The 12683-nt window shown below is 45.8% G+C and overlaps 1 protein-coding gene across 5 annotated transcripts in view; it reads right to left on the reverse strand.

Annotated features, from left to right (window-relative positions):
- The window catches only part of DHX35 (DEAH-box helicase 35), a 66161-nt gene extending 55956 nt beyond the window's left edge, over window positions 1–10205 (reverse strand). For 4 of the 5 annotated variants that reach the window (XM_042930975.1, XM_042930973.1, XM_042930971.1 and 1 more), the window contains exons 1-3: window positions 10144–10205; window positions 4812–4945; window positions 261–353 (exon numbers count right to left, since the gene is read on the reverse strand). In XM_042930975.1, coding sequence (XP_042786909.1) covers window positions 261–353; window positions 4812–4945; window positions 10144–10183 — 267 coding nt within the window. In that variant the 5' untranslated portion in view covers window positions 10184–10205. Of the gene's footprint in view, window positions 1–260; window positions 354–4811; window positions 4946–10143 lie in introns of those variants that run through there. The other variant, XM_042930974.1, reaches the window with a different exon arrangement.
- Window positions 10206–12683: the final 2478 nt, after the last annotated feature.

Raw genomic sequence — 12683 nt, forward strand, 5'->3', positions numbered from 1 at the left:
AAGGAGCCCCCCAGTTCCTTTCAGAGCATGGCTATTCAATCGTTACTGTGGAATTATATTAAATCCAAGACAAGTGTTACTTTGACACTAATCAAAGAAACCACAAGAGCCAGAAGTTGAATAAAAAACATCCAGTTGGGTTGATATTTTCTCTCCAATGGCAGATCTTAAAAATGCAAATTATAGTAAAGAGAGTTCTCAAGTTACAAAACCCTTCCAGTCAAATATAAGTGCAAAGACACATCGAAGCATATACTCACTTGTGGGATCTGTGTGCTCTTTCCACATCCCGTCTCTCCGACAATCACCACGGTCTGATAGTTTTCGACCAAGTATAATATATGATTCCGAAGCTGAAAAACACAACCCTACATTGTAAAAAGCCATACATTTCCTCAAAAGAACGAAACAAAGACTTTTAAACATTATGAAATGAGCTGTCGGCCAAAGGCAAGTCAATTTTAAAAAGAACTATCAAAATGTATTGCCAACTCACAGACATACTGTTGGTGTCTATATAAGCTGAACCAAGTGCAATTGAGAGCAATAACTCACCAAAATATACAATGTACTTAACCTTTAATTCAACATTGTCACTTCCAAAGAGTTTAATTGCAGACGTACTAATACATGTGAACAAAGAAGTACACATACAGCACAGTCACTGAAGGGTTGTTTATAACAGCCAAAACTTCAACCAGTCTAAATGTTCACTAACGGGGTTAAGTCAGTTATGATACACTCCGATAACGGAATACACATGGTTGTTAAAAAGAACGAATGTCTATTTGCAGTGATAACCAATGGTCAACAAGGTATGTTAAGAGAGGAAAGCAAGACACAGAACCATGTAAATAATACACTACCATTTATGCTTTTAAAGAAAGGGTAAATACATATATGCTTATGTACGAGCTCTCTTTGGGAAAAACAAAACAAAACAAAACAAAACAAGAAACTGGTCATTGTAACGTCTCCAGGAGTGGAAGAGGGTGGCCAGGGAGGGGCAAGGATGTGAAGGAGACCTTTACACTTTGTACAATTATGTATTATCTAATTACAAATTCTTCCGTTTATTAACTGGGGGGAAAAAAGAAAGAAAGAAAGAAAAAAGAATATGCTTTCACCTCTACCTCTAGATCTGAGTTCACACTACAGCACCTGTAGGTTGCATCTAGATTTCAAGTGAGCCTTCCTTTACCCATTTAGTGTGAGCAGAAATACTGGTTTGGCCCCTGAAAACTCAGATCATCTCCACATCCTATCTGCTTAGCTTCAGGATATATTTTTGTACCCGCATTTGTTTACAGATGCACCTGATATTCCGGAGAGTCATGAAAGTATTCCCTAACTACCTGGTTTGGAATGAAGTAAGCCCTGCCAAGTTCCCACACTCTGACCACCGCTCAACCCATCTGATTCTGCACCAATAATGTGGTGAGGACTGGGAGAGCAGAAAGGCCGCCTAACTGACCCAGTAAGGTACTGGCTGTTTGGGGTTTTTGAATTTGGCATATGGGGTCTAAGCATGTAGTTCTCACATCTTAGTGTGAAAAACCTCTTAGGATATTTGTTAAAAAATGAAGATTCCTAAGGCGCCTGGGTGGCTCAGTCGGTTAAGCGTCCGACTCTTGATTTCAGCCCAGGTCACCATCTCACGGTTCGTGAGTTCGAGCCCTGTGTCGGGCTCTGCGGTGTTGGCATAGAGCTTGCCTGAAATTCTCTCTCTCCCTCTCTCTCTGCCCCTCCCCTGCTCTCTCTCTCTCTCTCAAAATAAGTAACACTTAAAAAAAGTAAAAATGAAGATTCCCAGCCCTACCCTCAGGGTTTGATTCAGCAGGTTTAGGACAGAGCCCAGGAATCGGCATATCTCAAGCCCCCAAAGGAGAGCCTGCTGCAGGTGACCTATACTGACTAGCCTACACGCTGGACTTTGTGCTTTCTTTTGTTTTGGGTAAGGGAAGGTGAGAGGTTGCAGGCATTTTATAAATGGAAAATCCATCCAGTCGATGGGGGAATGGATAAATGGACGGATGGTCAAGGAAAACTTGAAAGACAATCTGAATACAGACAGAAACAGACAAGGCATTCCAGGAAAGGGAAATAACATAAGCAAAAGAAAGAAAACGGAAACAAGCAAATAGTACCAACTCTATTCAAGGGGCACCAACAAAAGCCCACGAAAAGCTCCGGGAATGGTTTGGAAATGATTACGAGAAGGGTGGTCCGGGCTTCCCTGTGAAAGGCCGTGCGCGCAGAGCTAGAATCTGGACTTTCCTGGGGGGCGCTGGATGGGCTGTCAGTGCTGTGAGAAAACCGGGCAGCACCACACGAGACTGGGCACGAAAAAACAGAAGGCAATTAATTCATACGTCACGTCCTAAATACGAAGGACTGCGAATGGAGAAGTCCAGTGTGTGACAACAGAGAAATGACAAAATTTCCAATTGGGAGACAGAGAATGACACTACCACCCAGAGGCCCAAGCAGGGAAATCCAAGAGTTGGTGAGGAGGGGGGGACTGAGCTTCAAGAGGCGGCTGTTGAGGGAGTAAGAGGAAACCTCTCATAGCGGCGTCAGGGCCCTAATGGGAACACCAGCCGACAGGAGGCAGTCGAGGAGCAGGCAGCCTTGTAACGTCATCAGGGGAAAGGGAGTGACTTTAAATTTATTGCCCCTTTCGTTTCAGTTTGTTTTTAAATCTACTTTTAGTTAATGGCGCAGGGGTTGGTGAATGAGTTAACTTTTACCCTTTTTGTCTACATTTATCTTTAACATCTCAAGAGATCCAAAATGTGCTTAAATTTAAATTGTTTTGCTTATCAATAACTTATATCCCTCTTCTTACCATTTTAATTTCCGTCAACGTATGTTAAATCTTGATGGCTTTTTCCCACTGTTTCATTTATCATATCTTGTAAGTTCAGTTGGAGAATGAAGAACAGTCCAGAAAAGGCCAAAATTCAATACTTGGTAAACAGTAATTATCTGTGTACTCGGATGTTTACTGTATGTCAGGTACCCAGCTAAAGGCTCGATGTGGATTAGCTCGTCTGGGCCCCTTACGGATCCTCTGAGGTAGGTGCCATCAGTCCCATGTCACAGATAACAAAACAGAAGCTCAGATGGTCAAGCAAGATCGCACAGCACACAAGCGATGAAGCTTGGGTTTGAACTCTAAAGTCGAGCCCCAGAGTCTCGATACTTCACCGCAGTTCAGGCTGTCCCTTACCAGTGAGGCAGCAACAGTGAACCTATAAGCTTATCTCCTGAGGGGCAAACCTGTTTACATTCACACGTACTGGATGAGGCTAATCACCTGAGGGAGAAATCCAGAAACATCAGTACACGAGTGACTAAAATGTTTGGGGCCACATAAAGCTCTAACCAAGGTGACTTGGCTAAAGTAAGAAGGATTCTGCTTCAAATCCACTTGGAGAAAGCACGAATTAATAGAAGAGGAATCATTAGCACGGTCTATACAGAGGGACTCCCTTAGCAGAAGAACTTGGCAGCCTTCCCCCAGCACTGTCCAAGCGAAAGAGAGACAATCACGGGTGCTGGTGGCCACACCTACTCGGGTCATTCCAGAGGCACCTCGTGAGGCAGGGAGAGCTCGTCACCCTTGATGGGGGGCTATATGAAAGAAATATTCTTCAGCTATATCTAAATGGCCTTTGGCCCTGCACAAACTTCCCGATTACAATTTGGCTTCCCACGTGGTCTTGGCAACAGGGAGAAAGTGTGTCCATGGACCGTGTCTGTCCGTACTGAAGAACTATGGCTATAAATGAACATATTCTGAATTCTAGCCTAGCCTATGCTCTGGCCTCTTGAGATAAATATGTCCACTTCATGAGACCAATAAAATCAAGTGTCTGGATGTGCACACAGCCCATAACAACCACCCACATCCCGTCACTGGGTCAGTTGGAGTTGACCTCTTCCACCGAAACAACCTCACATTCCCAACTAGTCTTGTTTAAAATTTGCCTTTAAAAATAAAGCTAAGGGGCGCCCGGGTGGCTCAGTTGGTTGAGCATCCGGCTGGCTGAGGTTATGATCTCGCGGTTCGTGACTTTGAGCCCCGCGTCAAGCTCTGTGCTGACAGCTCGGAGCCTGGAGTCTCCTTCGGATTCCGTGTCTCCCTCCCTCTCTACCCCTAACCCACTTGCATTCTGTCTATGTCTCTCTCAACAATAAATAAACATTAAAAAAAAATGTTTTAATAAAGCTAAAACTGGCCATACGTTGGTTAATTTGTTGAAGCTGGAGGCATAGAAGTTCGTTGTGCTATTTTCTCTACTCTTCTTTATATTTTAATTTGTCCACAACTGAAAGCAAAGTTTTTCAATACATAAGATTCAACTAAAAAAAACCTTAAGGACTTTCAAGATTGATATGGTTAACTAACACACACATATTTTGAAAAGCTAATCCCCTTACATAAGGGTAGCTCTGAGCTCACTGTGTTCTGAAGAATCTTTTTTTTTTAATTTTTTTTTTAATGTTTACTCATTTTTGAGAGACAGAGCGCATGAGTGGGGAAGGGGCAGAGGGAGAAGGAGACACAGAATCCGAGGCAGGCTCCAGGCTCCGAGCTGTCAGCACAGAGCCCGACACGGGGCTCGAACTCACGAACCGTGAGATCATGACCTGAGCCGAAGTCGGACGCTCAACCGACTGAGCCACCCAGGCGCCCCCTCTAAAGAATCATTAAGAGTTAGAGGACATCATCCACTTCAGTACCAAGTACGGAGCCACTGCACGCTGCTTTGGACCAACAGACTGCGCATTCTTATTCAGTGTACCTTGAACACCGGCAGCTTCTGCCTCTGCTGCTCTATGGAAAGGGCAGCGTAAGGATTGTAAACAACGGTTGTTGCAGAATTTTCGGCTAGACTCTGTCTCTCTTCAGAGATGCTGACGCCGGGTCCCTCTGTACCTGCAACAGAAATGCTTTTTTCAGATGCTCTGATGTAACCAACGAACAGAAAAATGTGCAGACGTTGCAAATTCAAAGACGAAGGTAAACAACACCAGCAATGCGCTTTATCTCAAACTACTAAAAGAGAATCAACTTTAACTTGAGGAAAGCATCTAGGAAAGGACCTAGGAAAATACAAAGATCTTCCCTAAAAGCGTCAAGAACAGAGATGAGAGTCCCACTGGACTCCAAACTGGCCACACGTAACTGTATGTCACAGAGGACAACGCTTTCAGGCCCGGCCTCCACATATTACTACTAATTACTGAAAGTGACAGAAACCCAATGGGAATTGGCAGAGGCGAAGGAGGGGCGGCACTACCGCAGGACTCCAGCGGCAAGGCCTGGGGACGCCAGGGACCGGGTACTCCAAAGCTGTGCTGGCTTTCTTTCTCTCATCTCAGAGCCTCTCAATCAGCTCCTTTCTGTCGCTAAGTTTGGCTTCTTGTAGCAGCTGGAATCAAGGCTGCTGACAGGGCGAGCTCAGGCTCACCCTCCCTCACTGATCACCCGTTCGCTCACCCGACAAGGACAGGAGGGCAAGAGATACCGCAGCGAACACTACAGAGGCAGGCCCTCCCCTCTGCAGCTTGCTTGCTTCTTTTATTCTGCCTCCCAAGAGAATGTAACTTAGTGCACGAAGTGGTTCTAAGTGCTAAGGAGAAAATAAAAGACTAGGTAAGGGGGATCGGGAGTCCCAGGTGTGTGTGGTCTGGAGGGTGGGGAGCCTCTCCTCCCAGGTCAGGTCCAAAGCCCAGCCTGATCCGATCAACCATGGCCAGTGGAGCGGGATGCGCTAGGCGGCAGCCCCCATTGTGAATCACAGAACCGGGGTGGCTGGGTGCAAAGCGCTGTTCCAAGAAACCACTGTGCTCAGCAGATTAAACAACAGCTTCCCACGACAGCTGCTTGGTAAGAACAATGACAAACTGATGCTCAGGAGGGTGAAGAGTAGGGAAGCCATATCCCACCATGAAACACTGTTCAAGGTACCGTGGATTTTAGCCTGAGAAGGAAAATGCCTTACAAGGAACATGGGTCCAATTTTTATGATCAGCTTCCGTAACTTTTCACGGGGATTCATTTGTGTAGCCCTTGAACAGAAACTGGAAGTGGTAAGTGACACACAATGTGACATAAGGAAGCTATTTTCAAAAGCTAGAGCTGGTCAGCACTGGCACGCAATGTCTTTGGGAGTCATGAAAACCCTCCCTGGAAGTTCAACGACGTGCCCCACCGCCTTCTGTTGGGGGGCGCTACAGAGATGCTTATCCAAAACTATCATCCCCCAGGCCTTCTGAACTCATGGAGATGATAATGCTATGTGGAAACACAGGGGCTTTGTGACAAGCACATTTAGCCACTGATTTATTTTTACATTTTTTGGAGGTCCCATATCCCTTCGACAATCTAGTAAAGGCTATGGACTCTCTCTCCTGAAAAATACACCAGAATGTAATTGGTCAGGAGACAAAATGCTCGTGGTCCATAAACCCCCTAGAGCTAAGTTTAGAATCATTGCCACAGATCTTTAATCCCTTTTCCATTTATTTCGAGGAACACAGTTGTGTTCCAGAGGTCCAAGATTGCCAAAAATCGGGTAAGTGGGGCACTGCTGTATTGTTTTTTGCCAAAACGCTGACCTTCCTTTCAACAAGATAAAAGATAGAAAAGGACCTGGAACAAAGCCTGGGCTCAAAGAAGCAGGTTTCCTTTCCTTCTGTCTCTTATTACCGCTACATCTTAATAACTTCTTGTAGACTTTACCCACGAAAAATCTGCAAAGAATACCTTAACCTCACCAGCTCTGTTTTTGTCGCAAATTCCCTCCTTTTCAGAACACAATTAAAACTTTCACAGCATGTCTAGAACATGCTAGCATTGCTCCCGCAAGGTCTCTTCCTTCCCCCCCCCACCACGGTTCAATCCACCCAGGTATCTTCACTACCCCACCCCTCCCTGTCTCTAACCTACATCCAAGTATATTGTTATGAGATGTTTTACAAGAGCTACTGCCAATCAATAAGGAACATGTCTCCTCCTGACAAAAGACTTCATTCAGGGGAGTCTGGGTGGCTCAGCTGGTTAAACACCTGGCTCTTGATTTTTGGCTCAGGTCATGATCTCAGAGTTTCGGGAGCCTGAGCTCTGCGTTGGGCTCTGCACACTGACCTCGTGGAGCCTGCCTGAGATTCTCCCTCTCTCTCTGCCCCTCCCTGGCTGGAGTTCTGTCTCTCTCAAAATAAATAAACTTAAAAAAAAAAGAAGAAAGAAAGAAAGACTTCAGTTGACCAAATCAGAACTGCTTCCTTCTATGTATATTCCACCTCCCATTCTGACCGCCTATGGCTGCCTTTCCCTTGGGAGCATTCTCTTTCCTTACAAGAGTACACGTCTATGATCCTGCAAACCACAAATGCCTTCATTTCTCCATCTACAAAACAAGGATGACAGCAGCACCCACACCCTCCCATCTGGCATTCCCTCTAAACCAGTTTTTTAATTTGAGTGGTGCCCAATTAGTGGATTATGGAAAGCATGTAGTGGGTCATGACCAGCATTTTTTTTCTTAATTTTTTTTTTTTAATGTTTATTTATTTTTGAGAGAGACAGAGACAGAAGGCACGTGGGTTAGGGGCAGAGAGGGAGGGAGACACAGAATCCAAAGCAGGTTCCAGGCTCCGAGCTGTCAGCACAGAGCCCGACACGGGGCTCGAACTCAAGAGCTGTGAGATCATGACCTGAGCCGAAGTCAGTCACTCAACCGACCGAGCCACCCAGGCGTCCCAGCATTTTTTTTCCCAATAACGAACTAGAAATAGAATACCATCATCTCCTGCCTCGACCCAAAATATAACCTATCCTATCACAACATCATCTTGCTACTCGATTATCTTGGTTTTTAGGACATGCTTGAGGCACACATCCCATTTTGCCTTGTTCATGCTGCACCCTTTGCCCAGCTCTGTACTCCTACCTCTCCATGAAATAAACCTTATTCGTGCTTCAATGTTCACCTCAAAAATGTCACTATCTTTATGAAGTACTTCCTATCCACACAATCTTTCCCTCTCTTCTATACTTTTATGTGATGATAATACTTAATGTGTATCTAGTGCTAAAAGCTTTACATGTATTCTCATTTAATCCTCAAAAGAATCCTTGGGCGCCTGGGTGGCGCAGTCGGTTGAGCGTCCGACTTCAGCCAGGTCACGATCTCGCGGTCCGTGAGTTCGAGCCCCGTGTCAGGCTCTGGGCTGATGGCTCGGAGCCTGGAGCCTGTTTCCGATTCTGTGTCTCCCTCTCTCTCTGCCCCTCCCCCGTTCATGCTCTGTCTCTCTCTGTCCCAAAAATAAATAAAAAAACGTTGAAAAAAAAAAATATCTTTAAAAAAAGAATCCTTTGGTAGGTGTTATGCCCAATTTACAGATGAGGATCACTGAGACTCAGAGCACTTAAGTGACTTTGCCAAATCACCGGTTTAGTATATGGCAGTCAAGGATAGCTCTACAGACTGACTTGTGGAGACTATCTTCCTTACCATCACCTTTTTCTGCCTCATTTTAATATCTCTCCTAGAGGCGCCTGGGTGGCTCAGCCGAATGAGCATCCGACTCTGGATTTCAGCTCAGGTCATAATCTCACAGTTAGTGAGTTCAAGCCCTGCATCGGGCTCTGCGCTGACAGCGTGGAGCCTACTTGGGATTCTCTCTCTCCCTCTCTCTCTGCCCCTCCCCCCCTCAAAAAATAAACAAACTAATAAAAAAAAAATTAAAGGATACCCAACTTCATATTCTAACTGAGAGAAAAAGAATAAATCTTGAGAGCAGAGCAGCAGCCTGGTCACCTGTCTCCTGACCACAAGGTTAGGTGTTCAACAAACGAGCTAAATAACAGTATAGAATGCTTAGAATAACCACATGTTCTTTAGCCAAAATAGTATCCTGTTCTGATTTTCAACATTTCATTCAGGCCTTTATCATACTTAACACTTTGACCTGTTAATAAAGGCTTGAATACATAAAATGCAGGCTATCTCATTACCTAATGAGATCTAATTTCTGGCTACAAATAAAATTCATGATGGATAACTGGCTGACGATTTTAAATACTGAATAAAACTGTCGTTAGGTGACAAACTACATATTTTTTAAAAAAGAATTAACACATCCCTTGCTTGGGCTTCTCTCCTACATCACTTATATGCAAGGTTAGAATTCCATCTAACTCTGTTCTCATTTCATTTTTTGCTGCAATCTACTTTGCACATCCGGACATGCAGAGGTGCAAGTGGTGGAAAAAAACAAACTGGTAATTGTTAAGAAACTTTTGCTTTTTACAAGAAATTGATGGAAGGGGAGGAACTAATGTATCTAGCAGGATCTGGCAAGTACACATTCTATAAAATCCTGATTAATGAAGAAATTAAAGCAAATCAGGCCAAGCATTTTGCGACTAAGATTCGTGTTTGCCTGCAAGAGAGAAAGCGGTGGTAGCCAATACGAAGGAGGATGGTCACTTTCTGGTAGCCACTCGGGATGGGCAAGAATTACCCTAAAACAAAACAAGGCTTCTTTCCCTTTTTATGAGGACTTACTCTACGTCGGGCAAGGCGCTGTGCTCATTATTCAATCCCACAGGATAGTTATTATTCTACCCATTTTACAGGTGAAGAGGTCAAGGCGACTCAAAAAATTAAGTGACTTGCCCCAAGGAACTCTGCTACCACAGGGCAGAGCCGAGAAGTCTGACCCCGGCAGCGCGACTCCAAAGCTTGAGCTCCTAAGCCCTGAGCAGCACCGCCCGTCCCGCCCCAGCGTAGCCCCAGGACGGTAACAGGACACGCGTGGGCGCTTCAGCGCTTTTCCAGCGTTGGGCAAGACACGCATCAGGAGCGAGGAAAACGAGGCCCGGGGAAGCTGAGACTCGAACAAGGTGACACAGAGACTTTCTGCCCAGCCTGGGGGCGGACCCCCCGAATCCGTCCGGACCACGGTGAGCGCCAGAGCCACAGAACCCACCAGCTCCGCGGCGGCGGTGGCCAGCCCACCGAGGTCAGGCCCGCGAGCAGGTCCGCAGGCCCCAGGACGCCGGCTGCGGGGCCAAGACCAAAGTCAGGCCGCCGCATCTGCCCAGCGTTCCTCCAAGGGCCTTACCGGGTCGCCAGAACTTCACCGGTCCCACGGGCGCAGCCATGCTGGGGTGAAAGGTCACGAGGGAGACTCCACCCCTCCGTTGCGTGTGAGCCCCCGGAGGGGCCGGGGGGCGTGGCCCGCCAGGAGCCTCGGCCCAGGAGGCGCCGGCGGAGTTACGGCCACGCCCCCGTAGTCACCACCACCCCCGAGCCACGTGACCTACAGCGGTTCTCCAAGACCGCCCCGGCCCGCCCCCTGGCCCACGTGACCGGGCCCGCCATATTGAGGGAAAGGACGCCGTTCTCCGTGCTCTTCAGTGTGATGTGTGAAGATTCTGGATGCCCTGCCCAGGAGCTTGGCGTGGACTGCGTGGCCGCCGTACACCTCCGGAAGGACGAGCTTTGGGAGAAAGCCGCCGGCACCAGAGTCTTGCGGCTACCGGCGGCGCGCGGTGGGCACGGAGATAATCCATCTCGAATTAGCTGTTACGTGCTGATTATGTTACAAGCCGTCCCAGACCTACTGGGTTTTTTTAAGTTTCCTCCGTATTTTCAAATGAAGGTTCATAGTAACTACCTCGTGAGTTTGCCGGTCTAGTAAATAATTCTTGGGAGCCCACTGTACGCCCAGGTACTGCGGTTTCCGCCCCTTAATTGCAGTTTCTGTCCAAGGCGGTGGGGAGGGTGAATAGTGAATGAAATAAATGCTTGATAAACAGTAGTACTTATCAGTGAATAAAGCCATCGGAAATGGTATGGAAATTTCCCGGAGCCTTAAGAGTAATGCTTTTAAGTAATGCTCGAAAAACAGTGGCGGGGGGGGGGGGGGGAATGGGTTGAAATAAGAGCCTTAGAAATGGGCAGGTAAGTTAGGCTAGGGTACTAACCCAGTACTTCCTCCAATTTGACTGCTCATAGGATTCCAGTGCTGGTTAAAAATACAGATTGTAGGGGCGCCTGGGTGGCTCAGTCAGTTGAGCCTCCGACTTCGGCTCAGCTCATGATCTCGCGGTGTGTGAGTTCGAGCCCCCGCGTCGGGCTCTGTGCTGACAGCTCGGAGCCTGGAGCCTGCTTTGGATTCTATGTCTCCCTCTCTCTCTCTCTGCCCCTCCCCTGCTCCCACTGTCTCTCTCTATCTCAAAAATAAATAAAACATTAAAAAAAAATTTTTTTTAATAAAAATACAGATTGTAGGCCCTGATCCAATCCTGAGTCAGAATCTCAGGGGTATGCCCTGGGAACCTGCATTTTAGGAAGCCCCACAGATGATTCTTTCAGTCAACAAGCTTGAAAAGGATTCCGCTAGCCAAAAGAAGAGAAGAAATATTTTATGGGTTGGCAACTAATAGGAAGGGATAGGCCTCAGAATTTATGCATTTTTAGAGCTGTGAAGAAAATTCTGCATTTATGAGAAATGGCATAGTCATGGAAAGACCAAGAGCTTTGGAGATAAGTAGATATGATTTGGAATCCTAATTTTGCCATTTGCTCCAGCCTAGCTATAATATAATATAATCATGTAAAATGAATTATTCAAAGGTTCTGCTAAATGACATAACATGTAAAATACCTAACAGTGTAAGACATAAGCATTCAATGTTGGTTCTCATTAACTCAAATAGAGCAAATCCACCAGGGGGAAAAAATACATCAGAATTTACATACCTATATTCATTTTCCAAATATCCCCTTTGATTTATTTCCACAGTAATAAAAATAGGGTTCAATACATGATAATCTCTCTGCCAAGAACTCTTTATTCATCTTTAAAATATACGGGCACCTGGGTGGTTCAGTCGATTGAGCATCAGTCTCTTGGTTTCTGAGTTTGAGCATCAGCCTCTTGGTTTGGATCTCATTGTTTCCAAGTTTGAGCCCTGCATCAGGCTCTGTGCTGACAGTGCAGAGCCCGCCTGGGGTTCTCTCTCTCTCCCTGCCCCTTCCGTCTCTCTCTCTCTCTCTCTCTCTCAATAAACTTTTAAAAAATAAAATAAAAATATACAGGCCAGCTCTAAGAATAAATTCACTGGCTTAAGCCTTCCTCCTCTGGACTCAGAACCAGTGTGTTCACTATTGTGTTACCACTTATTTAGTTGAACTATAATTTGCCTCCACTATTAACATGGAGAGCTTCATAAAGATCCTGTCACATTCATACTCATAGCCCAGTAACAAAGCACCTGTTGAATCATATACAGGTAAACGCCGTGCTTTATGCTTAGTTTTAATTCTTCATGTCATTGATCCTTCTTTTATTTTCACTCAGGGCCAAAGTATAGAAGGAGGGGTTTATACATGAATACAAGGGAAAATGAAATAAAAGCCACTTTTTATTATTTCTATATTTTATTTATTTTTTTTTAATTTTTTTTTTTTTAACGTTTATTTATTTTTGAGACAGCCAGAGAGACAGAGCATGAACAGGGGAGGGGCAGAGAGAGAGGGAGACACAGAATCTGAAACAGGCTCCAGGCTCTGAGCTGTCAGCACAGAGCCCAACGCGGGGCTCGAACTCACGGACTGTGAGATCATGACCTGAGCCGAAGTCGGACGCTTAACCGA

This window comes from Panthera leo, chromosome A3 (genome assembly GCF_018350215.1).
Source record: "Panthera leo isolate Ple1 chromosome A3, P.leo_Ple1_pat1.1, whole genome shotgun sequence".
Classification (NCBI taxonomy): domain Eukaryota; kingdom Metazoa; phylum Chordata; class Mammalia; order Carnivora; family Felidae; genus Panthera; species Panthera leo.